Source organism: Augochlora pura, chromosome 10, assembly GCF_028453695.1.
Source record: "Augochlora pura isolate Apur16 chromosome 10, APUR_v2.2.1, whole genome shotgun sequence".
NCBI lineage: Eukaryota > Metazoa > Arthropoda > Insecta > Hymenoptera > Halictidae > Augochlora > Augochlora pura.
Window position 1 is genome coordinate 32,914,366 of NC_135781.1, and position 27,406 is coordinate 32,941,771.

The window sequence follows — 27,406 nt, forward strand, 5'->3', positions numbered from 1 at the left end:
CTGAATAATATAATCGCGATCGGAAGAAGATCCCGTTCTCTCTCTCTCTCTCTCTCTCTCTCTCTCTCTCTCTCACGCTCCACCTCGGAGAACTCCTTCTCCCGCTTCCGGATCTGCTAACTCGTCGGCCCTTTGTAACCCCCGTTTCCCAAAGCCCCACGTGTTAAACCAAGCGGTACCCGGCAAAATATAAATTATTTAAAGGTGCGCGCGCGCGGACTCGCGAGTCCGGACGAGCGTCGTCGTGGCTCGCCACAGTTTCCGGCTGGTCCACTAGGGGGGCCCCCACGGTCGAACGTCTCCAGCCGAAAAGGAAAGAGTTGTCTATACACGGTGTCTAAAACGGTGTCTACTGTGTATGTGTGTGTGTGTGTGTGTCTGTGTGTGTCTCTGCCTAAGATACGGCTATACGGTGTGCGATGTCGCCTTTGATGTGTCTAGCCGTCGGGGAACGAGTTTTCACCCTTCGTTCCTCGAACAAACCACGAAATGGGAAACGAAACGGATGAAGCCCAACCCACCCCACCCACCCCCCTGCCCTGCCCTACCCCTTCCCCCGCTCCCACCCCTACGAAGCACCGTGAAATTCCTCGATCAACCACCCCCTGTCCCCTCGAGTCCCTACCCCGGTCACCCCTGAAAAATATTTCGTTCGCTCTCACGCAATATCCGCGCTTTCGATTTTTCACTGTAATTTACTCTTCTTCCCCCACCCCCACTTTCTCACTCTCTCTTTCTCTCTCACTTTCTTTCTTTCTCTCTTTCTTTCTCTAATTAATCTGCCGCTTGCTCGTCCCTTCCACGTTTATCCGAGTGGAATTAATTGCAAGTACATCGTCTCGATACTTGTGTGGTAATGTGTGCGAGTGTGTGTCTCTGTGTGGTGGTTTTTGGTTGAAGTTTAAGTGACTTGGTGTTCGCGTGTGTGCAGACATACGTTTCTTCTCTCTCTCTCTCTCTCCTGGATCTAGAGTACAATTTTATATTAACATTCTCTCATTCTCTCTCTCTCTCTCTCTCTTGTTGCCTTCCGTTCTCTCTTTCTCTCTCTCTCTCTCTCTCTCTCTCGAAAATATCCGTTCTCTTCTCACGCGCGTTTCTCCGTTGTTGTTAATCTTGTTCTCGCTTGTTAGTTTTGTTTTCTGTGGTGATGGTAGTGGCGGTGGTTGTTGTCTGTTCTTGTTTTACTTTTTTTCTTGTTGTTGTTTGTCTGTTTGTTTGTTTGTTTGTTTGTTGTTGTTTCATTTTTTTAGTATCACTATAGAGTTATCGTAATTAAATATTTATACACCCATTGACAAACTAGCTACCACGTTTTTTGTCGTTTAAATACAGTTCCATAGATATCAATTAATTTAATTAATTAATAGTTATTATAATAAGTTACGATAATTAATAATTAGAATAATCAAAACATGTACAGAAGATTATAGATTATCTCATTTCTTCCCCCTCCGTCCAGTCTCTGTGCCCTCCTGCATCTCCTTCCTCCTCCTTTATCCACCTTTCCCTCCTGCAGCCGCTCTCCTCGTCATCAACACCCTCCTACTACCTCCTCCATTCTCCTTCACCTCCTTTTTCTCTCTCACCTAATTTACCATTTTCTGTCTTTCTTCTCTCTCTCTCTCTCTCTCTCTCTCGCTCTCTCATCGTACACCCCCAACCCACCCCAAATATTTCCATATGCGTCCGCCAACCAAAATTGTTCGCCAGTCTCGCCGTTTTCTCCACTGTCGTTTGTCTCCCCCCCGCGCGAAAAACTCTCTCCCCCCTCTGCAACAACCCCCTCGTTCACACTCGCTCGTCGCCTCATCTCTCTCTCTTTCTCTCTCTCTTTCTCTCGCGCGCGCGTTCTCCCTCGCACATCCTTTTTTTTTGGTTAATTTTCCTTCAATTCTTTTGTTTAAAGAGTAGTATTATTTAATCGTCTTCTCTTTACGTGTCGTTGTCGATTTCATCCGTATTAATTTTTCCTCTTCATTGTCTCGCATTTTTTTTTTTTGTAATTTTCTTCTCTACTTTAGTTATTTCCTAACTCCTCGCCGCTCTCTCTCTCTCTCTCTCTTTCTCTCTCTCTCGTTCATTGTTACTCTTTCGCTCGTCTTCATTCTCTCCACCCCTTGCACACGGATCAGTCTCTCTCCAGTTTTCTATTTCTTTCTTTTTAGTCTTTGAACAGCCTCTCGTTCTTTTGTTCGCCGGTTTATCTAGTTTAGCTTATCGTATAAATACTTTTCATCTCCGCCGAGTATCTCTGTCTTTCGCACGCTTTCACTCGTCATCTCTCGCTCGCGTTATCTCGTTCGTTAGTTAGGCCTACTGTAAGCTAGAGCCGCTTTCGCCGGTAGAGAACCGTTCTCCAACGATCTCTGTCGGCTCCTTGCTCGATCGCGTGAAGATAATTCCATCTTGGATGCCGCGCGCCTCGTCTCTCTCTCTCTCTCATTCTTCCTTTTTCACCCTTTTTCCGTTTCGCAATCACACACTCATTCGCTCCTCATCTCTCTCTCTCTCTCTATCTCTCTCTCGCTCGCTCTCTCATGCGCTACCTTCTCACTCGCTCGCTCTTTGGTATTGTGCTCGTTGGAGGATCGAATCCACCGTGTACAAACGATCTCGAAGACGGTGCACCCTTGCTCGCTCTGTAAGGGCGGCGCGCGCGCGTGTTTTTCCGCATCGAAGGGAAAACACGCCCACGCGTCGATGATATAGTCTAAGGTTCCGTGCGCCAACCGTCCGGTTGACCCGGCTATACTTGTCCAACAATAGGAGAACCGAAGAAGAACCAAAGAAGAACCAACCGCTGAGATTCCCGTCGATCGCAGAGCTTCTCGTAGCGTCGCGCGAGCCTAACAAACCCGAATGGTGTACGATCGAATGTCGTCGGTTTCTGCTCGCCGGACCGCGGATCACGAGGAAAGAGTCTGGAGATTATTTAATGGGTTTTTGATTAACCCATTTGCATCACAAAGAAAAGCGAAAAATTCTTATCACCAACATTTTCTTTTTCACTGTATTTCAATTTTAATGACAGGCCTGGTATAAATAATTGGCGCCTTGGTGATAAATGTGAAAATAAAATGCGCGCATATATGCGCTTACGATGCGAATGGGTTAACGTGGTCGCAACTCGTCGCGGCCGAGTTTCCTCGTCGAATCACCGAATCGGATCAAAGCCAACGCCGCGATCCTCCAAAATTCGCGATCCTCGAAAATCCGCAATCCGGCTCGCGCGATTGGGCCGTCGCGTGTCCTAGGCGGATGTAGACCAGCCCAACCGAAGGTCTCCGGGTTCCCTGGAAGTTCCGGAGAAAACGGGAAAGAAAAACGAAACGAAAGAGCGTCGATCGCAGCCACGATCTAAATGCATTGTCTAAAGCCTCTCAGTCTCTGCGGTGTGTGTGTGTATGTATGTGTGTGTGAGTCGGGTCGGTAGAAATTGGAAGAGGATTCCAATTACCCGTTGCCGGCCGCCCGGACTCTATCCAGCCCCTCCGTCGGGGGGGAGGGCCGAACAGAATCGCTTGGCCGGTCGACTGGAATCGTGTGCGTCGTTGGAACATTGTTTTCTTTCACTTTCGTCGGATACGAAAGACGTGTGTCGGTCGTCGACGCGGTCGACCGAGATCCATCTCGCGACACGTATAAACATGGTTCTTTGCTCTCCGACGATCGGGACAGCCATTTTATCTCTTCCGGTTGCCGAAAAGTGCGGCAGCTCACCGGTTAACCCCTTAACGCTAAACTGGCCAGACTGTGCACGATCGAGATGATTCGAGCGACGTTGCACTTTATATAATTTTAATATAATTTAATTATTATAATAATTTTAGAAATACCAGTATCGTTATCATTTATGTTTTAAAAGTATAAATAAATAATTTTACCGATGATAATGCTTTTTTCTGAAATGGGAATTCGAAAAGAAAGTCGAATTGCAATAAAAATTTAGATTATTTTTGTATTCTTGTCATTTTTCTTGCCAAGGTTCTCAATTGTTGTATTTTTACATTGAAAAAGAATTGATTTTTTGTTGGCCGGTCTCTTTACAAAAACTGTGCATTAAGGGGTTAAGCTTCTCCATCGTCCTGTCGTCGTCGTTGAACGACGACCGTCGATCGCTAATCTCTGGATCTTCCACCGGGATGATTTTCTGAAGGGCGCGAAACAAAAATGGCGTTTCGTCGACAATCGTGAACGGAGATCTCGTTTCCGGATGAGAAACGCGGTTGGAACCGACTCGGTTTCAATGTTTCATGGTGCGTGAAGCCACGTTGCGTGGCAGCGATTGTGCGTTGCGATTGGTCGCCGCTCGGACGTCGCGGCGACGTCGATCGTCGACGACGAGCGGCTCGAGGAGACCGCCGAGGTGCCGGCTACAACCTTAAAAAGTAGTTTGTGCGCTGCTGTGCGACGAGGTTCGGCGCCCCGACGGGGGTTAATCGAGCCGGCTCGTCGGACGATCCACGCGTCGACGCATCCTGAATCGTCCGTCTTTGAACATCCGATCGATGGATCGTCTCCCCCCTGCGCTCGGTGCTACGGGGCACCGTGTGCGTCGGCGCGATCGCGAAAACGCCGCGATCGCGGCGGGGACGAGTCTTCTCGATCGGATGCGAAGAAATCGACGTTGGAGATCGGTCGGATGCGACGTCGGAAATCGACGTTGGAGATCGGTCCGAGTAATTTAGTCGTCGTTGCGCGAAAAACAATTCTCTGACATTTCGTTTTTGGGTGAAACACTGCGGAAATCCGCCGTCGCGCCGAAGGGAAACGCGCGACGTAAAATGTGAGCGCGGCGGGGTCTGTGTTTCGACGCGCGTGTACGTTCGTTCCCCGGTGTTCCCCTTCGCCCACAGAGTCGTCGACGACGAACGGTCTCGTTTACCACACGATCGTCATCGTAGCGATACAACTAACAACGATTACACGGACATAAATATGATACGCACAATGGTATATCTAACGTAATAGCCGTACGGTAATATAGCTTTATAATTAAGTAGATTAGCGTGTCCCCCATCGCTCTCTCCCCTCTCTTCCGTTCACACAGACACGTTCTCTTACTCACGCACTCTCTCTCTCTCTCTCGCGCGCTCTCTCTTTCGTTTTTTCTCATCCTCTTTCGAGTAATCAACGCCCTCTCCGAGCACGGAAAGAACGGGTCAGGGCGCGCTGGCTTTTACCGCTTCGACCGTTTTTTGCCCGCTCGCGTTCAGTTGGATTTGAAATGTTAGACCACGACACGTTGGTCGCGCACCTTTTTTCCATCGATTACCCGGGGCTTGGCATTTCGTTTCGTCGTTTAACACGTTGAGCACCGCGTCAACCAAATACGGGTTACACTAATTTCTGGCCAATTCATTTTTATTACAATATATTCGAACGAACCGAATTTCACTAGAATGTCTTGGATGTGACCGTCCTCTATGATAATTATTAACATTCTAGGTTTCGCTTTATTTAATTAAATTCCTTTCATTATTATTGTTATTATATTTTATTGGTTTTATCGGAATTTGAGTGGTCGATGGTCGGCACTGAACGTGTCAAGGGCGCGTCGTAAAGCGAAACGGTGACTCAGGTATCCCGCACAGCGTTTAGTTCGTGTCCGGAGAATAACAAATTGCGGGAGCGGCGAGTCTAATATTTGACGCCGACTCGCAAGCGGATAAACGGCGCGTGCCTCGAGGCTGAAGACTTGACCGTCCCTCTCGAACCAGCACGCGTTGTGCGCTTCTCTTGTCTCGCTCGCTGTACAAACATTTATAATCCGGTATAGGTATCGGGTTCAATGAGTGGCCGTCAAACTCGAAAGGGGAAAACTCGAGGTCTCGAATCTCTTTGATTCGTCGGCTGCTGGACCGATAGCAACGCGAACAACCCTCGATCGAATTGAAAAATATTTGAATTTCGAACGCGCCGACTTTCCCCTCTCGAGCCGACATCTCGCGCGGCAGACTAGATTCTCCGCCGATGGACCAGGTTCCTCGATCGATCCTTGCATCGAAGCCGGCCAAGATGAATCTTAGCAGATCGCCAGGCTCTGTTCACTTTCGCTCGCGGACCCCGCGCGCCGGGGTCGAATCGTCGTGCGATCGCGTCGACGCGCCGCTTCGAACAAACATTCGTGGACTAAACATTGTGTGGATTACATCGAGTCAGACAGTGGGGAAGATGATGCTCGTCGATGGTCGGGTACGTGTTTTGATGGGAGAACGATCTCGGAAACAGGGGGGTGGTTGGTTTTCATGGTTTTCATGGTGGTGGTGAACGGTGGTGGTGAATTTGGTGACAACAGAAACAAGTAATCGAAATAAAACGAACGACGTATCTTGAACCAAACACAAATCAGTTTAATCCTTAAATAAAACATAATTTCTGTTATGTTATATAATAATTAAATAAATAAATAAATAATCGGTAGCAGTAGTAGTAAGTAATAAGTAAGTAGTAATAAGTAAGTAGTAAAGTAAGTATAGTAAGTAGTAAGCAGTAGTTGGTGGTTTGGTAGTTAATAGTTAAGTAAAGTTATAGCGGGTGGTAAGAAAATATAGTAGCGGATGGTTTTAGAAAAAGTGATACGAAGTGATAGAGAAACCATATCCTCGTTTCTTTTCTTTTTTCTTTTGTTCTCCTTAATCGTTTATCTCTCTCTCTCTCCCTCTCTCTCCTTCTTATCCTCTTAGCTTTGGTCTATGGTTCGTCGACGTGGTGGTACACGAAATTAAGTAGCGGCGATAGTGTTTTTTTTTTTAGGTTACACGTAGCTACTTGGACAAGAGACACCAAAAATATATGCGATCGTAATAGCAATGATAATAGTCGCAATAATAATAATAATAATAATAATAATAGTAATAATAATAATAATAATAATAATGATGGCAATGGTAATGACAATGATGATAATAATAATGCCGATGACGATGATAATAATAATAATAACCAGAATAATAATAATAATAATAAGTGTAATATACGTGATAATAACTATGAGAAGGATTAATCATTTATAATAGCGAATGTAAACTATACGTGTTGCAAGAGCTTCACCCTGGGTGCTGCGCTTGCTTTACGCACGATTCAATCCACGAGCATCGTTCCATCCTATCCAAAAGCCCGTTTAAATGTCCAATCTTTTGCTACCCGGCCTCATCGTATCAATCCTGTCTTAGCAGACGTAATCGAGCAAATGCGGCATCGAGCACCGAATATTAGCAATTTGTTAGTAGAATTAGCAATTTGTACGTCTATTTCGTCGCGCACCGTGATGCAGCGAGCGGTTGAAAGATCGAATGAAATATTCGAGTCTTCCAAAGCCAGCTCGCGACAAATAATCAGTGATTGCTTCTCTCATTCGATGAAAAAAGTATCCCGAAAGCGATGGACAGGAGGTCGGCATCCGCTTGTTATTTACGCACGACGATGCTCGTGGTGACGCCCGGACTTTGACACCCGACGTGCCAAACGATACATTTTATATATATTTATATATTGTATATATAATTTGCACTAATCATCGAGATCCTCGTCGACCCCGGCGTCCGGACCCGCCTGCCCCGCCTCGTCTTCACCCCCTTCGAACGGCAAACCGTTCGCAGAAGACAAAGCAACGCGGGGACGAGGACGCGTCCGCGACGCTCGCGGGCTTCGAATAAATAAGATAAGATAAAATCAAATGAAATAAAGTAAAGTAAAATAAAACCTTAGCACATCCTACTGCTCGAGGACCTTCTGATTGAATAATTGGGGGTCTCGGCCGGCTGAACGCTACAAAACGCCCCGTATCCCCGTGTCTCTTCGAACTAACGTCGAAACTAAGGTGCCGCGGTTGTTCGCCACCCCCGTCCTCCCCATTAACCCACCCCCTTTTCCCCTGGACTAGACACAAAAATGTATACATAAATTGGACAACATATACACGCTACGCTTTCGTCTCTCACGTAAACACTAAATCTCTATGAACCTAAGAAACTCGCGTCGCATCCGCCTCTCTCCTGCTTCACTTACGGTTTTAAGTACTTACACGCCGAGCCGGCTCGCGCGCCCACCTTTCGAATTTCGTTCGTTACAAAGACACGTTTGCTAGCTTTGCGATCGACGCGTTTAATTAAATTCGAAAAAAAAATTCGAAGCTCGTCCGCGATTCGAAGTCGAGGAATCGCGATTGACGCCGTGTCCCGTTGCTCTCGTTTAGAAAATTGAAAACTATCTGGTTTTGCGTGATGCGAGAAGAACGAACCGTGGTAGTTGGAACTTTGTTCTCTAGATTCGGGATCTAGGAGTTTCCGGGTTCAACGCGAGCCGACTCGCTTACCTAACGTGCCACCGAAACGCGCAGCCTTTATTCGTCGAGCCTCGCGACGCTGCGACCCGCGGTTTCGGCGGCGAGCCATGAACGCTGTTCCATGTGTTGTAGACTAGACGCGTGTTCTCGCGACGAACGACGGGATCGCACGATCGAATCGACCGCGCGTCACCCTTCGTCACTATCACATAACCCCGTGGTGCACCGCCTCGAGAGCTGGTTCGTCGACGGGCGCGCATTCTCTGTCCTTTGAACGCGCGTGTCGCTTTCAGTGTACGTTGCCCCGCGCGTCCAGTTCGGAAAATAAAGGAAATCAAAATGGAGAAAATAAAACCGAACGGAAAAACAAAAAGAAAAATAAACTTGCACCTACGGTGCTCGAAACTGAATGGCTCCGCGGCCGAAACTTGTCGGGGAAACGAGTCCGTCGATTATCGAGCTTTCGCGACGATTTGCGTGATCGGTCGACGGTATTTCGTCGCGTTCAAACGAAAATAAAAATAAAAAGAAAAACAAAAAACGATAAAGGAAAATAAAAAAGGGTGGATACATCTGCGTGATTCCAGACGGGAAATTACCGCGACCGTGCCCGTTTCTTCATCGAGAGAAATGCGCGCGCACACGAGAGCCTTGACTTGACTAGCAGAACCGGCGACGTGGATCCCCGAAGGGACCCCGCGGTGTTCGGCTCGTCGTCGTCGACGATGCTACGAGATCACCTACCTCCGTTATGCACATTAGCCCTTAAACTTAGTCACCTTAAATAGAGAGTACAATATCTATATATACACACACATATCTATATATATGTATATAAATGTGCAGGCATAATACACGTATCTATATATATATGTATATAAATGTATATATATATATATACATACATATCGTAATAATATATATATTACTTCGTCTGTTACGGTGTTCTCGTCGGCGCGCCACGGCCGACGACCACCTTAATTCGTCTACGTCGAAAAAATTGAAGACTTTAAGTACGTCGCTGCGGGGTCCGAACAATTCGGCGGATTCGGCGCTCCCCCCTCCCCGTTCTCTCACCCTTCGGTTTTTCGTTATATACCGCGTGTTCGGCGCGCGAGAGAGAGCAACCCGCGGGAAGCTCCGGCGAAAAAGCCTCGTCCACGAGATCCTGTCGACGGGTTGCTCGTTGGTCCGTGTGTGTCTCCGCTGGACGCTTCTACCGGTCCGAACGCAAATCCCGAGAAACAAGACCGATCGGCCGTATAAAAACTGACCCCAGCGGACAGTCAGCTTCAGCCCTGACCAGTCCCCTCCCACCGTCCCACGTGCCGTGCATCCTTCGACCAGATCGATCATCCCCCGATTATACCACCCTTCCTCCCCCCTCCCCTCTCGTCTTTCGCTCCTGAATTCGCTCTCATCCTCCGACCTACACAAACACAACACGCACGCAGCACACACACACACGCACGCAACACATACCACACGCCCTGTGCTTCGCGTGTCTCTCTCTCTTCTTCTCATTTCTCTCTCTCTCTCTCTCTCTCTCTCTCTCTCTCTCTCTCTCTCTCTCTCTCTCTTCGAGGCCAATCGATCGCGAAAACGCTGGGCGTCTTCGCTGTTGGCAGCCTTTTAGAATTTTCAACAAACGGTCTCGGGCGCTCGCTACGGCTCGTTTCCTCTATCCTCTCCCTTTTCAAGCGAAACAGATCGAGTAAACGCTGCTCTTGTTTCTAATGGCTTTCGCGGACTGGTTCTACAATCTTTGGCAAACACGTTCGCGAGAACCCGAGCACTTTTTGGCTTTCTCTGGCTCTGAGTATATTCTCTCCCTCTCTTTCTCTCTCTCTCTCTCTCTCTCTATCCTCTCTCTCCTCTCTCTCTCGTGGATCGATTGCTTTACTTCAGGACTCAGACAGTTCTGTGTTTCCGAGCGCGGCGACGTGCCGTTGGTTCGATCGCGAGGCAAAGAACCGGAAGCGGGTCGCGTGCCCAAAGATCCTATCTCCCTTCTGCCAGCCCCCTCCCCTCCCCTGCCTCTCCCTCCGCCGCGACGACCACGAGGTTTTTTCCCCGCGCAGTTTCATCGATTTCACGGGCCGTGTGCGCACCGTGTGGCCCTCACCACCGGGTACATATACATAAATCATCGATATGTATGTACAAAAAGAGAGACAGAATGAGAGTGAGAGAGAGAGAGAGAAAGAGAGGGCAGGGCGAGGGAGGCAGACATTGGTCACGCGAGCCTGCCCGGTTTGTCTCGGGTTTCTTCGAGCGTTTTCCGAAGGACGGGAAGAAATGAGAAAGAGAGGGTAGAAAGAGAAGGAGAGAGACAGAAAGAGAGGGAGAGAGAGAGAGAGCGAATGAGAGAGAGTCAGAGAGAAGTGAGCGTAACTAAAATTGAACAATTGCTCCTTCCCCGAAATCGAGACCAGTCGGACTATCGAACTCGGCTCCGCGCCACGCGACCCCGCCACTCTTCCATCATCCATCCTCTTCTCTGCACACCTCTTCCGATCGTTCAGCACACACGCACGCGCACACGCTATTATTTTTCTCTCATTTTTTCTCTTTTTGGTATATCTCAGCCTCGCACGCTACAGCGCATTGACGCACTCCCTGTAAATCTTTGGTTTAAGCTGGCTGTAGGCGCCGCCGCCGCCGCCGCCGCCGCCGGACATATCCGCCAACAGCCAAGAAGAAGAGGACGAACCGTGTCTCGGACTCCGACGGACCGGTTCCGTGGGAGATCGGCTCGCGGATCGTGTTTTGCAAGACCGGGCCGAAGAAGAACACCGGCTCGCGGCCCCGTGTCGAAGAATGAACACCGGCTCTCGCGCCCCCGTGTCGAAGAACGAACACGGAGCGTGTTCTCTTAGTCGGAGTGAAGCGGGTCGGCGTTGTGGTTCTCGCGGTCCAGTTTGCGTTTCGGGCTGTTCGGGGCGGTGGAGTTGGCGATGGCGTTCGAGGAACTGGCTAGGTTCCTCTCGTCTCGTTTGTAGTCGGCGAGGAAGCGGCCGATCACGCGGTACTGCTTCTGCGGCTGGAGGTGATAGTAATGGTTCATCTTCCTCTGGCAAGCGTACGCGTACGACCGGGACACCTTGACGGCCACCGGGGCGGCGGTCGAGACGGTGCTCGTCCCCTTGACCGTGTTCGCGCTGGTCGCCGCGATCACTGTGGTACCACCATCGCCGCCGCCGCCGCCGCCTCTCGACGACTGCTGATGCTCGCGATTCTCCTCCTTCTCCGATTGTTGTTTCGGTTGGTGTTGGTGGTGGTTGTGTTGCGATTGTTGTTGCTGCTGCTGCTGCTGTTGTTGTTGTTGTTGCTGCTGTTGGTTGTTGTGGTGGTGGTGCTGTTGATCCAGTTGTTGCATCAGTGGTATCGTAATGAAGGGTTGCAGATGTTCCATGCCCTACGCCGCCTTGCTCTTGTTCGTCTTGAAGCTGACCTGGAGCACGCGGTTACCGAGCGTGTAACCGTTCAGGCTCTGGATAGCGACCACCGCCTCCTCGTAGTTGGTCATCGTCACGAAACCGAAACCCTTGCACTTGTTCGTCTGCAGGTCCCGGATCACTTTGACCGATTGGACGGCGCCGAACGGACCGAACAACTGCCACAGCACGTTCTCCTCGGTCTCCGGCGCCAGATTGTAGACGAAGATGCACCAGCCGGAACCGTTCATCGCGTTCCCCGGTAGCATCGAGTTCGCCAGGAGATCACCTGCCAGCGGGCTGTACCTGAAACAGCGGAGGCGATCCGTGAAAACGCTCCCCAAGCCGTGGCATCGCGCCGCGGGCCTGATTCGAGGCCCGTAGGGGCCTGACAACGGCACGGTTCCAAACTACTTGGAGCCGATCGACGGGGAGAGCTATCGTTTCCTTTAACATTTAACCCTTTGCACTCGGAGTTATTTCAACGAAAGTACCAAGACTTATTGTTTCTTTCGAGCTACGTTATTTCAATTTTTACACGATTTGTTTCGAGTTAAGCATAATATCAATTCTCTAGTTTCGCTCTAATTAATTAAATTGCTTCAGCTACGTGGAGATTTTAATGATCAATTGTCGGCGCTCAATGTAAAACGCTCAATTAAATAGCGTGACAATTCTTTCGAAGCGTGACCCAACTCATTTCCAATGGCACGGTCGAGTGCAAAGGGTTAAACTTCCAAATCGCGTGAAATCGTGGAAGAAATGCTACGGTAGAACTCCCTGTCGACCGTTGCCGACGTTGTTGCAACATCTCTTCGAGCAAAGCGATGCCCTAATCGCGCGTCGTCGTCAAAGAGACCGACGCCAACGACTCGAGAAACAAACGGAACACGCGTCTCGCGTTTAAACAGACGACGCGCAGCGTGACGGAACTTCCGCGCGACAGAAATTTGAAGAGACGTTGCAAACCACGCTGAGAGTGTACTATCAATGTTCACAGAGACAAGCGTGGCGAAAGAAACTGTCAACTGTGTGTCGTTCCGACTCTGCCGAGCTGTTTCGCGCGACGACCACGGCCGACGACCTTTTCCAAGAAAACTTGAACACGTTTCTTAGGCGTGGCAGGACGCCGAGAGAAATTTGTTGGTCTTCCGGTCGCGTTAACGCAATCGGTGCCACGTGTACCACTCGGTGGTTACACCGAATGATACTCAATAAATAAAAATAATATATCGATTTTTAAAGCGTCGATTGACCGGAACGAAAAATCGACAGAACACAGCTCGGCACGGAACGTGTCAACGCATTCGCATCGGGCTAGTTTTCCTTAAATTTTCATATAAATCGGAGCATTTCAGCAACGCGAGGATATTTCAATATACAACGATATCGAATCGACGGCAACGTTTTTTCTTTTTAAAACGTGAATTCCCGATGCGAACGTGTTAAGAACGCGTATATTCGCGCGGCTGCTTGCCATATCTACTTAACGATGAAACAAAGTAAAACGCTACTGCCTCGTTCTGACGGACACCAGAAAGAAATAAATAGAAACCAAGAAATCGGAAGGAACAGAAAAGAAGCAAAGGAAAAGGGCCCTCGCCGGCGTCCGCGGGTTCCCGGGGAACGGAGTCGAAAACCGCTCTCCGCGGTTTCGAGCAACGACGGCGCCGGGGCGGGGGCTAGACGGACGATAGAATGAAAGAATGACAGAATGGCAAGAATGACAGAATGAAAGATATGAGTAGAGAACGCAACCGGAGTCGCATGCGCTGGCTTCGTTTCATAAAACGGCATGCAATGATCGAGACACGCCGCGGCGTATTTACAGATCGTTAAAAAATGTATCTACGTACCTACTTGACGTCACAAGCCGCGTTAAAACAGGGCACATTTCAGTAAGTGTTCAGTACAGTGTCGGGAGGTGGGGGGGTGTTTGGAGGACCAGGGGGGGTTCGGTTGTGATTGCGCGCGGTCGTCGGACGACGCGAGAATCCGCGCGCGGATGTGATCGCGATGCAATCGAGAGGGCGCGGCTGCGCTGCGTAGATCGTGCAGATTTCGTCGAGAACCGTCCCCGCTGGTTTCGTTTGCATCGTGATTACAACCACCGCGCCATTGTGCGACAAATGCATTCTTCTCGTATTTCTTTTTTTCACGCGTTTTTTCGGACGTTGTTTCAGCACTCAACCCCTAACACGAAAGTCTCCTCTCCGTGTTACTTTTGGTCCGCCATTGAATACTCTTTCTCTCGCTCTCTATCTTGCTTTCTCTCTCTCTCTCTCTCTTGCTCTCTCTCTTTTTCTCTCTGCCTCTACGTTTATCTCCGGAGGATATGTCTCGATGGACGACCGATGAGAGTTCTCGCAAATTGCTGCGATTCAAGAAGAGAATGGGGGGAGACTTGTTACGGAAAGGCCACTGTGTCGCGTTAGGGGTGCACTTTTGCTCTTCTATCATTTTATACCGTTCTATTAGCTTGGAAACCATGAAACGGGCGTTTTTGGTTAGTCTTTGCTCAGTAGCGGCGTCCGTTTCATAGTTTCCAACCTAATATATTGGAAAAACACGACTTCTATCCAATTTATTAGATTGGAAACTATGAAACGGGCGTTTTTGGTTAGTCTTTGCTCAGTAGCGGCGCCCGTTTCATAGTTTCCAACCTGATATATTGGAAAAACACGACTTCTACCCAATTTATTAGGTTGGAAACTATGAAACGGGCGTTTTTGTTCGGGCTGTGCTTAGCTGCGGCGCCCGTTTCATAGTTTCCAATCTAATATCTCGTAATCGATGCTATCAGTTTGACGCGTTTACTATAGTTGCGAACGGAACTGGGCAGATCAGACCTCTGAGATACGTCAAATGTCCGAAGTAAGAGATTGGGGATGTTTTTAACCCTTTACTGGATAGCCAATTGCCGCCAGTTATTGTCTCAACAAATACAGTGGAATTTCGATAATTAATTTCATGTTGAAACATTGCAGACTCGATGAGAAAATAACTACAGTAATATTTTCTTACGGATTCAACCCTTTCAGAGCTGACTGAGTTCATTGCGAAAATTTCGGACAAGAGGCTGACCAAAATGCAGTTATTAGTGTTCATTTTAATACGATTTAATATTCGTATTAATATTCGTTTTAATACGATTTAATATTCGTTTTAATACGAATTAATATTTGTTTTAATATGATTTAATATTCGTATTAATATTCGTACTAATATTCGTACTAATATTTGTACTAATATTCGTATTAATATTCGTGGAACGACTTCGATATTGTTTTTGAGGAAAATTGTTTGCCCAGCTCCTTCAGCAAATGCGATAGTAATCGTTCGGTTCGTAAACGAGGGGAACTGACGTGACGGTGCATTCTTTCAGAACTGCATTCGGGTGCAATTGTCTCTTGTAGTACGTGTGCACCAACGACAAGTGTACTCTCTATGGCTCGGCAAAGTTCACGTGATTGCTCTGTTGCGAGGGTGGGGGATCGTGCACCTAGGACATATCTCGGCACTATGCTAAACGACGGCTCGTGGTGAACATGTGAACGACGCAACAGTGACAGACACAAGCTGCTCTACATGGAGTTTTATACAACGGTTATGAATAAAATAATTATGTATAACGGTTATATATAACAATGACAAAGTTTAATGGTTATATATAACACTTATATAATATAATGGTTATATATAACACTTATATAATATAATGGTTATATATAACATCTTATATATTATAATAGTTATACATAATATTCATCATACATAGCAGTTGTATAAAACAGTTATAATATTTATATGTAACAGTTATATTACATAACAATAGTTATATATAACAGTTATCATTGATGCGGGCCATTGATCGTGAATCGCGTACCGATCACTTCTGTACAGAGTGCTTCGCTTCTATTTCACATCCACGATATCAATTATATGCATCGTCGCATAATTAATCAGGTAATCGAAATATTATAAAACAAACCAATTATTGCTCAAACTACATTCGAAAATTCTTTCGTAATTTTCTCCCGATTATTATTCGCGAGTCAAAAATCTTATTCTAGCTCCACTAATTATTAATGGAATAATTACCACTTTCTTACAGTACGTAAAGCATTTTCTTGTCGTGTTCACCAAATAAATAAATCAATAAAATTTATTCCTTGCTTGTACTTCGATGCACGTACAGAGTGTCGGACGACAAGGTATAAATGAAAGAGTTTTACGAACCGAGCAGTGGACAGAAAGAAATCGCAAGCACCCTGTACATCGTCAGGTGCGAACAGGTGGAAAGAAAGCTGATCGTGCGGTTAAGTCTTCCATTCCTCTCGATTCGAAGATCGACGGTGATCACAACGGGGGATATGGGCGTAGAATCGTGGAGAGCGGATTCGTCGCGGGTGCACGGTCCCCGAATCGAACACGACCGGTTTAGAGACAAATGGAAACGAAAATAGATAGAGAGAAAAAGTAGAGACAGACACAGAGAAAGAGCGAAGAACCAAAACGATGAAACTGTAAGAAACGGAAAAAAGAAGAAGAAGAAGAAGTAGAAGAAGAAAGAGAGAGAGAGAGAGAGAGGTGAAGAATGAAGAAAATCAAATTATGCGATCTGAAAAAGGATATCCTTGTGGAGGAGAAAAAGGACCCGATGCGAGAGCGTCGATTGGATGACGAAGGCGCTCGATGCTTTCGCCTCGTGGAAAATAAAGGCGTGGTCGTCTGGAAAATCGTTCGACGTTCGATGCTTTTGTTCAATTCGAGAATCGAATCGGGGATTTCGGTGGATTGCGTCGCGTAATTCAGAGGATCGAATCGCGAAATTCGCAGGATTTAATCGTAAAATTCAGAGGATCGAATCGCAAAATTCGCAGGATTTAATCGTAAAATTTGCAGGATTGGATCGTAAAATTCAGAGGATTCGAATCGCGAAATTCAGAGGATTTTATTCCAAATTTCACAGAATCGACTCGCAGAGTTTCCGAAAAACCGAATCGAAAAGTTCGGTGAATCGACTCGTAAAACTCACGGCATTGTTTGATCATTCAGAAATAATTTCCTTCAACCGAGATTTCGATCTTCCTCGAAACCGAATAAGCTCCAAACAAAATTACGTCCGCGTGTTTCCGGTCCGTTTGCGCGCGACAAATTAGCATAACTCGCCCTTTCCGTGCCGCGTTCCAATCGCGCCGCAATCTACATTTTGCGCTCGAGTACGTCGATTCGAGAGAGGTGAAACCGTTGTGAGACGATGCTGGGTGACGTTTGTTCTGGGTGGAGAAGCGTTTCGCAGGTGAGAGAGCACGAGAAAGGGGGAACAGAGAAGAGAGAGACGAGGAAGCGAGCGAGCGAGCGAGAGAGAAGGTAGAAAAGCGAGAGAGAAGGTAGAAAAGCGAGAGAAGGTAGAAAAGCGAGAGAGAAGGTAGAAAAGCGAGAGAAGCGAGAGAAAGAGGACGCAGGCAACGAGAAAGAAGTGTGTGTCCGTGGTTTCGAGCTGGAGGACGACCGAGAGGGAAAAGGCCGAACAATGAAATGGAAAATGCAGCGGAAGAATGTAAAACATTGCGAGATGACAGACGGAGGAGGAAAGTAGGTCGACGTGGGGACAGAATGCGGAGACGGGATATCAGTTCCAAGGAAAGAAAAGGTGTAATAAAGTAGAACGAAGATGGTAGAACGATGAGGAATATAAAGTGGAGTCGAAACAAAACGGAAGGAAAAATCTGGGAGAGAATATTAAAAATATAGAAACAGAGTAATAAATCAGTGGAGGAGAAGAGCTCGAGAGATACGAGGTAAAATAGATAAAATAGGGAGAAAAATCTAGTAGACAGGAAGACAAGAAAAAGATGAAGAAGGAGAAGAGCACGAGGGAGCTTAAAATGTAAGGAAAACAGAATCGGAGAGGAGAAAGGTACCAGAAGAGCGCGAGGCAAAAGACAGAGACAGAGAGAGGAGGGTCCCTAAAAATTTCATACAGAAGAATATGGAAACAGTTTCTGTTACTCGAAACTGAGAAAAGGAGGAAAGCTTTGTCAGATGATTCTCGGTGGTCCCGGATAAAAGCGGTCTTCCGTATGAAATTTTCAACGGGGCCGGGTAGAGGATCGTAAAGAACGAAGCCACACCGAGAACAAGAACGGAGAAACGAACGAACGAATATACAATCGGAAACGGTGAAATAGAAACGAAGGGATACCGGGGGTGGGGGGTCTCTGCCTGGACAAGGCATGGCGGAGAGAAATTAAACAGAGCCGGTTACGAAGAACGGAGGGGGGAGGGGGGTCGTAAAAAGGCGGTAGTAACGAAAAAAATACTGACCTCTGTAAGCCTTTGTTAATGGCAAGCATGGCCTTGCCAGTGCTAAAACAAAACACAAAAAGAACAACGTAAGAAGAGAGATACTCCGGGGAAACGAGAGCGAATGAAGGTGTCGGGATGTGATTTAGAGTGTTCGGTCGCGCTGCCTCGTGCTTCCGCAAGAGCAATGACTCTTTTCATTTTATCTTTTCTTTTTTTTTTCCTTTTTTTCGCTACATCTTTATCTCCCGTCTACCATCAACGGTGCCTCTCCGTTTTCTTTTTTTCTTATGGTAAAGAAGCCGGAAACAGTGCACGAGAGACAGAGAGAAACAGAGAGAAGGAGAACAGATAGTGAACAGAAAAAGTAGAATAGAAACGCAGAGAAAAGTAGAGATAGAGAGACAGAGAGACAGAGAGAGAGAGAGAGAGAGAGAGAGAGAGAGAGAGAGAAAGAGAGAGAAACGATGGAAGAGACGAAACTGACGAAATCGGTTGAACTTGACGGAAAATCGAACCGGTATTAGCCACCGTTGTCGACGCCGTTTCACTCGGGTACAGGAAAGTGGTTCGACGGGGGAGATGATACAAGTGGCTGAGAATGGCGTATGAAAAGAGGCGATTAAGAGAGGCGATTCAAAGAGGCGAGAAGCGAAAGCGAAGCGCAGCTTGGCCCTACTTTCCGTCGAAACAACATCGTTCTGCTTCGTCGACTCGATCGATTTCACGATCCTTCTTCTTCTTCTCATCCGGCTCTAGCCGCTTGCCGATCGTCGGGAATTCGTTTGGCTGATTCTCTGATCCGACGGAAACGCGGCGGATTTTTACGGTCCAGACAGATCGCTTTTAAACGGCACGCGTAATCGATATCCGACTCTGTTCCCATTGCAAACTATCTTTCTTTTATCTTAAATTATTTGATTATAAATTATTCGAAAGTTAAGGGATCGCTAAGTGTTATAGAACGTGCATGATATTCGAAAGACATCGAAGAAAGCATCGTTTGTATTATTAGGCTCGTCGCGAAGCTTGACTCTGGATGTCCGACCATGGCCGACCTGTTCTACTTGCAGCGCGAACGATGGAGGCGCCCACTTTTCTAGTCTCGGCCTAACGATTTCCCGTGAACAGCTATTCCAAAGACCTGATATACCTAACTCAGTGTGATTTCTTAACCTCAAAAGTATCCCTTAGATAAATATCCCCATCTCTCAAAATAGGAAACATACCATCTTTGGTAAATACAATTGTAAAAATAGAAGAATTCGAAAGGCAAACTTTTACAGCGGCAACGTTAATCTTTTCTGCGATTCACAAATTTTCTGATATAATTTACACTGCGCGCTATCCAACTAAATTGTTACCTCGTTTTATACTCGGCGATGTATAGGGTACTTGGCTCGGTCGATTAAAAAATAATCCGGGAATCTGAAACCGCGAATCTGAAACCGCGAATCTGAAAATTCATTCGGAATTAACTCGGTTAGGAGATCTCGTCGGTGATACTCGAGCGACCAAGGCCAGGCTCTAAAGCTGTTCTACGGACTGAATCTCTCGACCTTGGACAAGCGGCACGATACCCACCGGCTTCGTTAATTCTCAATTCTCTCGTTTCCCGGCGCGACTCGTTGACGCGGGAAAAGAAAAACGATCGAGGTTCGCCTAATTCGGCCGGGAACGATGCGGCGAAACGGGGCTGCTGCGGTTTCAGAATCGGGAGAACGAGCTCGCGTGGGCGTGGCTCGTCGCGTCTGCGGAGCAGCGACGAGGGTCGGTCTTTTGCAGCATCTACCACTCGTCTAAGGGCACAGATTCACAGGTCTAACACAGTATCTAGTTTAGCGGACAGCTTCTACACCACTCGATGCTGGCTACGAGAGAAGATGCGACGAGAGGAGAGAAGATGAGAGAAGGGGAGAGAAGCCGATTGGAAAGGAGAGAGAGAGAGAACACGTGATGGGACACGATCGACAGGTGTGCACAGGCTATTTCGAAGTGGTGTTGCGTAGATGAGACTTGTCAGACCATTTAAAAAATGAATGAAAAATTATACAATTATCGATCGTATTAATTAGAGATACGTCAATCTGGATTTTTTGAGAGGATTCCGAAAGTTACGGATCACATAAATGGCACAAAATTTCGAGCGTCCCATTGTTAATACTTTTCCCTGAGAATTTAATTTTCATTTCAATTTCTCTGCGAAATCCTACAAATTCTCATTAAATACTTCTTAACACGATCTTATTATCAGCTTTGTAGATATTAAATGTTCCCTAGTGAAAAAAGGTTCATCTTTTTAATACCGGTACTAGTACCTCACGCACAGTATAAAGCGTGTCAATGAAACTTTAGAAACTCGACTCGACGCAACGGGCGAAATATCCGTAGCATTTCTGCCATCGATCGTCGACGACGAGACGAGAGAAAATGACGAACGTGTCTATCTACCGCGGATCTGGCGCGTTCTATTTAATTGGGACAGGCTGCTTGGCGAATCAAACGAAACGGGAAACACAGCGAATCGAGAAGAACGGCCTTGGACTCGCCGACACAACGAAGAAAGGTCAGACCGTCGAGGTATCGACTGGCGAAACATGGTCGCGGGGTTAAAAATAAAGCGAACCAGGTCTGGTGTCTCGCGTCGGGTCGCGGCGCGGCCGGAATTGTTCCGCGATTTCTCCGCGCGCGGTATCGCCGGCACGGATCGGCCGCAGTTTTGTGCCCGGCGCCTGACAACGCGCGCGCGTGGTCACACACCGGCCTCCTCTCCGCGCTCCTGACAAAACACACACGCGCGCGCGCGCTCGATATTATCGGAGGCATCGATCCTCCTCGTGTTTCCATTGAAGGGCTTCTCCCGACTGTTGCACCTGTCCGGCCCGCATCGTTTTCCGCCGCAATTTCTATGCCGACGCGCCCCTTTCCTCTCGCGATCGATTATATCGGTTCCCCCCGCTTCGCCTCGATTCAATGAAACCACGTCGCTCCGATCGAATTCCCGCGCCGATTCTCGAAACATTACCAAACAGACGCGCGTTAGCTCTAACAATTTTCCGGGGTGTTAATTTATGGATTAGACCAACGCTTTGACTGCCGCGACGGTCATATTTATATATCTAATTTTTTATTATTTTTTACTCCGTCATTTGTTTTGTTTTTCTTTCTTTATTTGTATTTTAGCGATCGGTATGTAGAGTCTATTTATTATTGTAGATATAAATTTTCCGACTGATATAGGATTTTATTAGTAACGAACGAAGGCTGATCAACGTAGCTGCGAAATAAATCGTAGCGCGACGGAACACGATTTTTAGTAAAATTTATTGAGTAAATTAAAATTGTTCCGCGTCTCGAATAAATCTTGAACTACAATGAATCTTGTCTCTTCCATTGCTACCTTGTCAAATAAATGTTTCTTTTAGATATCGCCTTGGCAGTCAACGCGTCGATTGGCCTTTGCTTACGCTGCATCCAACGTTCTTCATTAAATCCATCGCGTCGCGTTTCAATATAATTTTATCACCAAATTCGTCTACTAATCGTTTAAACTGTAATTATTACACGAATCGCAGTTCTACAAAATCACGGAAGAGAAGCCAAGCAGATCATCGTACAACATCGATCGACACGGGCTACAGGGCTCCTTAAGGAGCCTGCGTTGCACCTTGGTAACCGAAACGGTGATTCCGCGAGAAAGAAGGGTTGAACGGAAAGAATCTCGATCGATCAATCGATCTAGCCGGGCATCTAGTCGGTGCGCGTCGAATCCGGTCGAACGGTAAAAAAAAAGATCAATGAAAACTCAAAGAGCACCGATCGATCGATCAGCCACGGTGTAACGCTGTTCCGACGGTGATCCGACCGGTTGTTGATGGAACCGAGAAAGCAATCGACAGAAAAAGAGAGAGAGAGAGAGAGAGACAGACAGAATCGATTAGAGAACTGGAGAAAGAGAAAACAAGGTGTGACCGGAAGAAAGGAAGAAACGGAACAGAAAAAGAATAGAAAAGAATAGAAAAGAAGTATCAGATTAGAAGTCGGAGAAACTTAGAATGATGAAGTCGGAGAAACTTAGAAAGATGAAGTCAGATAAACTTAGAAAGATGAAGACAGGGAAACTTAGAAAGATGAAGACAGATTAACTTAGAAAGATGAAGTCGGAGAAACTTAGAAAGATGAAGACAGATTAACTTAGAAAGATGAAGTCGGAGAAACTTAGAAAGATGAAGACAGAGTAAGAGTGATAGAACGAGAGCGAGAGAGAAAGAGAGAAAGAAAAAGATGAAGAAAAAAGAGAGAGAGAGAGAGAGAGAGAGAGATTTCTGGGTAGAGCGAGTAGAGGCGAGTAGGTACCTGGATAGTGGCGACAGTGGAATGTACCTGAAGCGGCCGGTTGGATGGTGGATCGGGCCGCCGAATCGTCTGGTCGCCTGCGGTGCAAGATAGGCGGTCAACGGCGGTATCGCCTTGTTGTTGTTGCTCGGATTGTTGGCGAACTTGACGGTGATCGGCTCGGACGAGCCCTTCGGAATGGTACCGTTTAATTCTTGGATCGCCTTCTCGGCCTCGACCCGCTGGTCGAACCTTATGAAACCGACCCCCTTCGACAATCCTGTCGGAATCGGTTCTGATTATTCCATATATCCATCTTCTTGCCTTAATCCTACGTTCTATACGATCGTCGGCTCCCTTATCGTTCACGCTGTCTTTGCTCTACCCGACATAACCGCGGGTGGATCGCTGTGTTGCTGCGCGCAATCTATAGTCCGATTGAAACGAATCAAATCTGACTTCGGACGAGGTAGATTCGACTACAAAAGCCCATGGGATCTAATAAAAATTATATTAAGGAAGGGATCGTTACAATGCTTTTCATATAAATGCATCGTTGTATGATTTAACCCCTTAACTTGTACGCTCGAGATAATTCGAGCGGCGTTTTGTATAATTTTTCACGCTCAAATATAATCGAATTTACACGGGATTGCAAGGTACAACGTACGCGTAACATTGCAATAATCGGCACTTTTCTGTAACGTGGATCGAAATCCAAAATTCGAATAAAAATTTTGATTATTTTCATATTTTCTTAATTCTTTTGCCAAGACCATATTGCTCTTTTACATAAAAAGATTGACTTTTGGTCGGTTGAGAAAGAAAACTGTGCATTAAGGGGTGAAATAAAGTGATCCGCATGATTTACTCTAATAAAAATTTTATACAAAGAATCGAAACGCTTGTCCTCGACAAGGAGCGCGTTGTCCGAATTTCGTGGCCACCGTCGACGAGAACGGTGGAACAAAGGAAGACGCGCTCGTCCTCCTCGAATCAGCAGTTTCATTAGATTCTCGACAGGGCGTCGATGCAGTCATCGACGAACCACAGATACTCGCGCAGCTTTATTCTCGACAGCGATCCCACCGCGTCGGAGTAATCGCGTTTCTCCCGGTAGAATTATTTCGGGCTGTTCACGGACCACTGGTCTATCCGCCCGGGGGGTGTTCTCTCCAATGATTAGTTGACCAAAAAATCGGATCGGTTACGCGGCGAGTAATTAAAAATTGTGCTCGGCGACCGGTGATCCGTGACGCGAGCACAGCACCCTCGAACAGACGAGGGCTGGACGGGGCTGGTTCCACGCTTTTGAAACTCGAATGAACGGAACAGGCCGTCGTCGCCCCTTGCGAGCACCGTCGGAGACTTTGGGGGTCCCCTGAAATCCAATAATCTTCTCTTCGCCGCCGTTCGGACGGCAGAGACTATCGTAAGGAATAGTCCGAGGATGGAACCAGTCCAAGCTCTCCTTGCGGCCCCGATTAAATCGCTTCGACGATTTAAATCTGCGAGGCGGCTCGTAGAGGCGATTTTGCCCGTGATCGTGGACTGTGATGTTCACAACAATATCGAATTTATCATCGCCGTCGTCGCGCGTGTTACGTTCCATTCGACGCGACAATTCGTCAAATTGTCGAACGTTGCCTAAAACTAAAAGGCAATAATCACCAGGTTATTATCATCATCATCATCAATGTCCACGATTTCGGGCAAGATCGCCGGTTCGAGGAAGCTGCGTACAGCGTGAACGATAAAGACAACTCCGGCCGGTTGTCTCGGACAGCGACGATCGGTGACGATGCCTCTCCCTGTTACGGGACCTGGATCGTGTGTGCGTGTTTGCGCCACGATCGTTCCGCGAGACAACAATCGCGGCCGATCACGGTCAGGCATGATCATCAATGGGCACGTTTCTATCAGTAGCTGTGCAAGTGGGACCATGCCTGGATCAGCGGCTGTCGACTTCGAACGAGTTTGCTCGGTCCGCGCAGAATTCGTTTCTTTACACCGATTTCGTGTTCTCGAGAGCTAGGCGGGCGTTCTAACGCCCGTTCGACCGATCTCCCCGCGTAGTTTCTGTTGATCGTTCATTCGCTACATACTCGCCATCGCGTACATAGAGACATATAGACGACATCATATATATTTATATACATTATACACGGTTTTTTCTCTTGATTTTTACCGGCGTATAGCTGAACGAGTCGGCGACGCGCGGCATAAAAAGGAAACGAAAAGAATCGGGAGCACGGTCGCAAAATCATAACGGACGACGAATAAGCGTAAAGAAACAAAAACGGCGCACGGAAGGAGTAACGTCTGGGTGGTCTGTCGTCGTTTGACAAATGCAGCCGTAACCATATATATATATATGTATATATAAGAACAAGAACAACAACTGAAAGAAAAATAGATCGACGTGGACGGGGCACACACAGTGGCCGCCGAAAGTTCTCGTTTCTCGCGCTGTTCCGCAAAAACACGCTCGCCGTGTCTGTGCTCTGGGCTCTCGGAACACCGCTTTTCAACGGGGCGACGGGCGCACCAACGCGACAACCGGCTCTGCGCTATATGGTTCACAGCGAGCAATCTCTGCGCGCGTCAAGCGATATCGCGTACTTTCGGCCGACAGTGTTCGTCGTGCCCTGGAAAACAAAACAGATTCCCCCACTGGCACTCGTTCGCGCTCTTTTTTTTCGACGGGCCGTGCGCGCGCGCGCTCGCGCGGTCTGTGCATCGGCCGGCGAGTTAGTCGTCGTCTCTCCGCGTCATCTTTTTCGTAAAAGCAGCGTAAACGACGACAGCTCGACGAGTTAACTCGTCGTCCACGGTGAACAGAGCGCGCGGAACGTTCGAGACACGTTCGCTGTGATCGCGGGCGAACAAATGAAAACGCGAACCAGTGACGAAAGAATGAAGAGAGATATACAGACAGACAGATAGATAGATAGAAAGATAGATAGATAGATAGATAGATTTTTTGATAGATAAATAGATAATAGATAGATATATAGACAGAGAAAGATAGAGTATGAGAAATGTAAGAGACAGATAGAGAGAAACATAGCAACAAAAGCAAAAAAGTGAGCGAGATAAACGGCTGCCTTTGTCTCGACGTGGGCGTAATTAGGGGTGAAAGAAAAAAGAGTTGTATGAGTTACGTACCGGGCAAATAGTCTCCGCTGCCGGTCACAAACTGTCGTACTAAACAGAAACGGAAAAAATCATATCACGTTAAAATTCAACTCTGGCTGGTAAAAGCATGACGCGAGTCGCTCGCCCCTGATTCGACGACGGAACGGGGGGGGTGTGCGAAAAAATGGCGGACGCAACGGAAGAATTCAGAAGGGGGGGAAAATCAACGGGTGACGCGGAAATGAGAGTCGCCGCGTGACGGGCGAAACCGCGGAAACGGAACGCGGAGATGCGAACGGAAATGAACGAACGGCTCGGTAAATGTGTGTGTAACTTTTCCTCCACCGCGCGTCGTTCGATCTCGCGATTCGATGATCCGCATCAAAACGGGGAGAACCTCTTCAACGATCGTCGTCGAGGAACGACGTGAAAACGACGTTGAAGAGGCTCGAGGCGAAAGTGAGAATGAGACAGAGAAAAGAAAAGAGTCGCCGCGATGAGAATGATGCCGCGTCGATGCTTATCGATACCAGTCGATAAACCTCGATCCAATACTGAATTCTAATGAAACATCGACATTGGTGCTTCTACGAGAAAGAATTCTAACTCGTTTCTTGCGATAAGTGACAATATTTGAAGCATCGGACGAGTATACTTTTGGAAAGTATCGAGGAAAGTCAGATTCGATAGAGTATTGGTTCGATGTTACATCGACAATCACTGCAATCAAACTCTGCTCTTAACACATTAGCGACGGGGAATTTTGATTAAAACTCTTCTAAAGGACGGGTGATTTCTATGATATAGAATTCCATAAACATGCGTGTCTCTAAAAGAAATTTTTGGACAATTGTTTTAACACGTCGAGCGCCGCGTCACCCGAACATGGGTGACACTAATTTCCGACCAATCTTGAAAATTCATTTTCGTTACAATATATATTCGAACAAAGTGAATCTGACCAGAATATTTCGGATGCGAAAGAGTTCTGTTGCCACCCCTTCCGATAAATATGAATGTTTTCGTTTCGCTTCAATTAATTAAATTGCTTTATGTACGAGGAGATTTTAATGGTCGACTGCCGACACTGAACGCGTTCAAATAAATCCAATGGAAATGCGTAAAACAAAAAAAGGGGGCTCTCGCAAACCCGTCGCTAATGTGTCAAGTATTTCGGCATCGAATCGCTCGAACACCATCGATATTTCCATCGCTGGTCGCGAGAAGTTCGGTCCATCGAACGCTGCCGGGGAGGACAATAGAAGACGGCGATAAGTAACCGTGAGGGGGGGGGGGGGCGGGTTTACCATGAACGAAAAGAAGCTTGATCAGAATAAGGGGCGAGCGATTCCTTCAGTTAGTTTTTACGCTGTTTGCTCTCCTCGTTGCTTCAAGGTAGGCAAGAATTTTTTAGATTGTCGAAAATCGTTTCCGTGAACGCGCGCGCACGGGGAAACCAACAGATAGAGCGGCGGCGGGTGTGGGGTGGGGGTGGGGTAGAAAAGAGAAAGCGTGTGCGGTTTGTATGTTGAGTTTCGGTGCGATCCAAGAACGATCGGGGGCGGGGGGTGGTGGGTGGTGGAACGCAAAGAGACACAAAAGAGTGGTGGGGGGTGAGACGTGTGTGTCGGAAACTGAGAAAACGGAAAACTGAAACGAGAAACTGGAGATATCGAGGGGCCCGCGCTCTGTTGGATCACTGTGGCAAAACAAAGCGAACAAAAACATAAACAAAAAAGAAGAACGAGAGAACACTGAAAAACATCGTGGCGAACTGATAGAGACAAATATATTCTGAAAAAATGAGGAGAACGGTGACCGCGGGTGGGCGGGGAGGAACCGACCGGAGAAAAAACAAAACAGAAAGAAGCGTCGGCGAACGTGGAGAACGGCGACG

The 27,406-nt window shown here is 47.3% G+C and overlaps 1 protein-coding gene across 10 annotated transcripts in view; it reads right to left on the bottom strand.

Moving 5' to 3' along the window:
• Positions 1–11,708: 11,708 nt before the first annotated feature.
• LOC144476619 (ELAV-like protein 1) overlaps positions 11,709–27,406 on the bottom strand; it is a 38,646-nt gene continuing 22,948 nt past the window's right edge. For 3 of the 10 annotated variants that reach the window (XM_078193739.1, XM_078193741.1, XM_078193740.1), the window contains exons 5-8: positions 25,540–25,578; positions 22,393–22,666; positions 18,058–18,099; positions 11,709–12,033 (exon numbers count right to left, since the gene is read on the bottom strand). In XM_078193739.1, the coding sequence (XP_078049865.1) occupies positions 11,709–12,033; positions 18,058–18,099; positions 22,393–22,666; positions 25,540–25,578 (680 nt within the window). The remainder of the gene's footprint in view (positions 12,034–18,057; positions 18,100–22,392; positions 22,667–25,539; positions 25,579–27,406) is intronic. The other 7 variants (XM_078193743.1, XM_078193744.1, XM_078193747.1 and 4 more) reach the window with 7 other exon arrangements.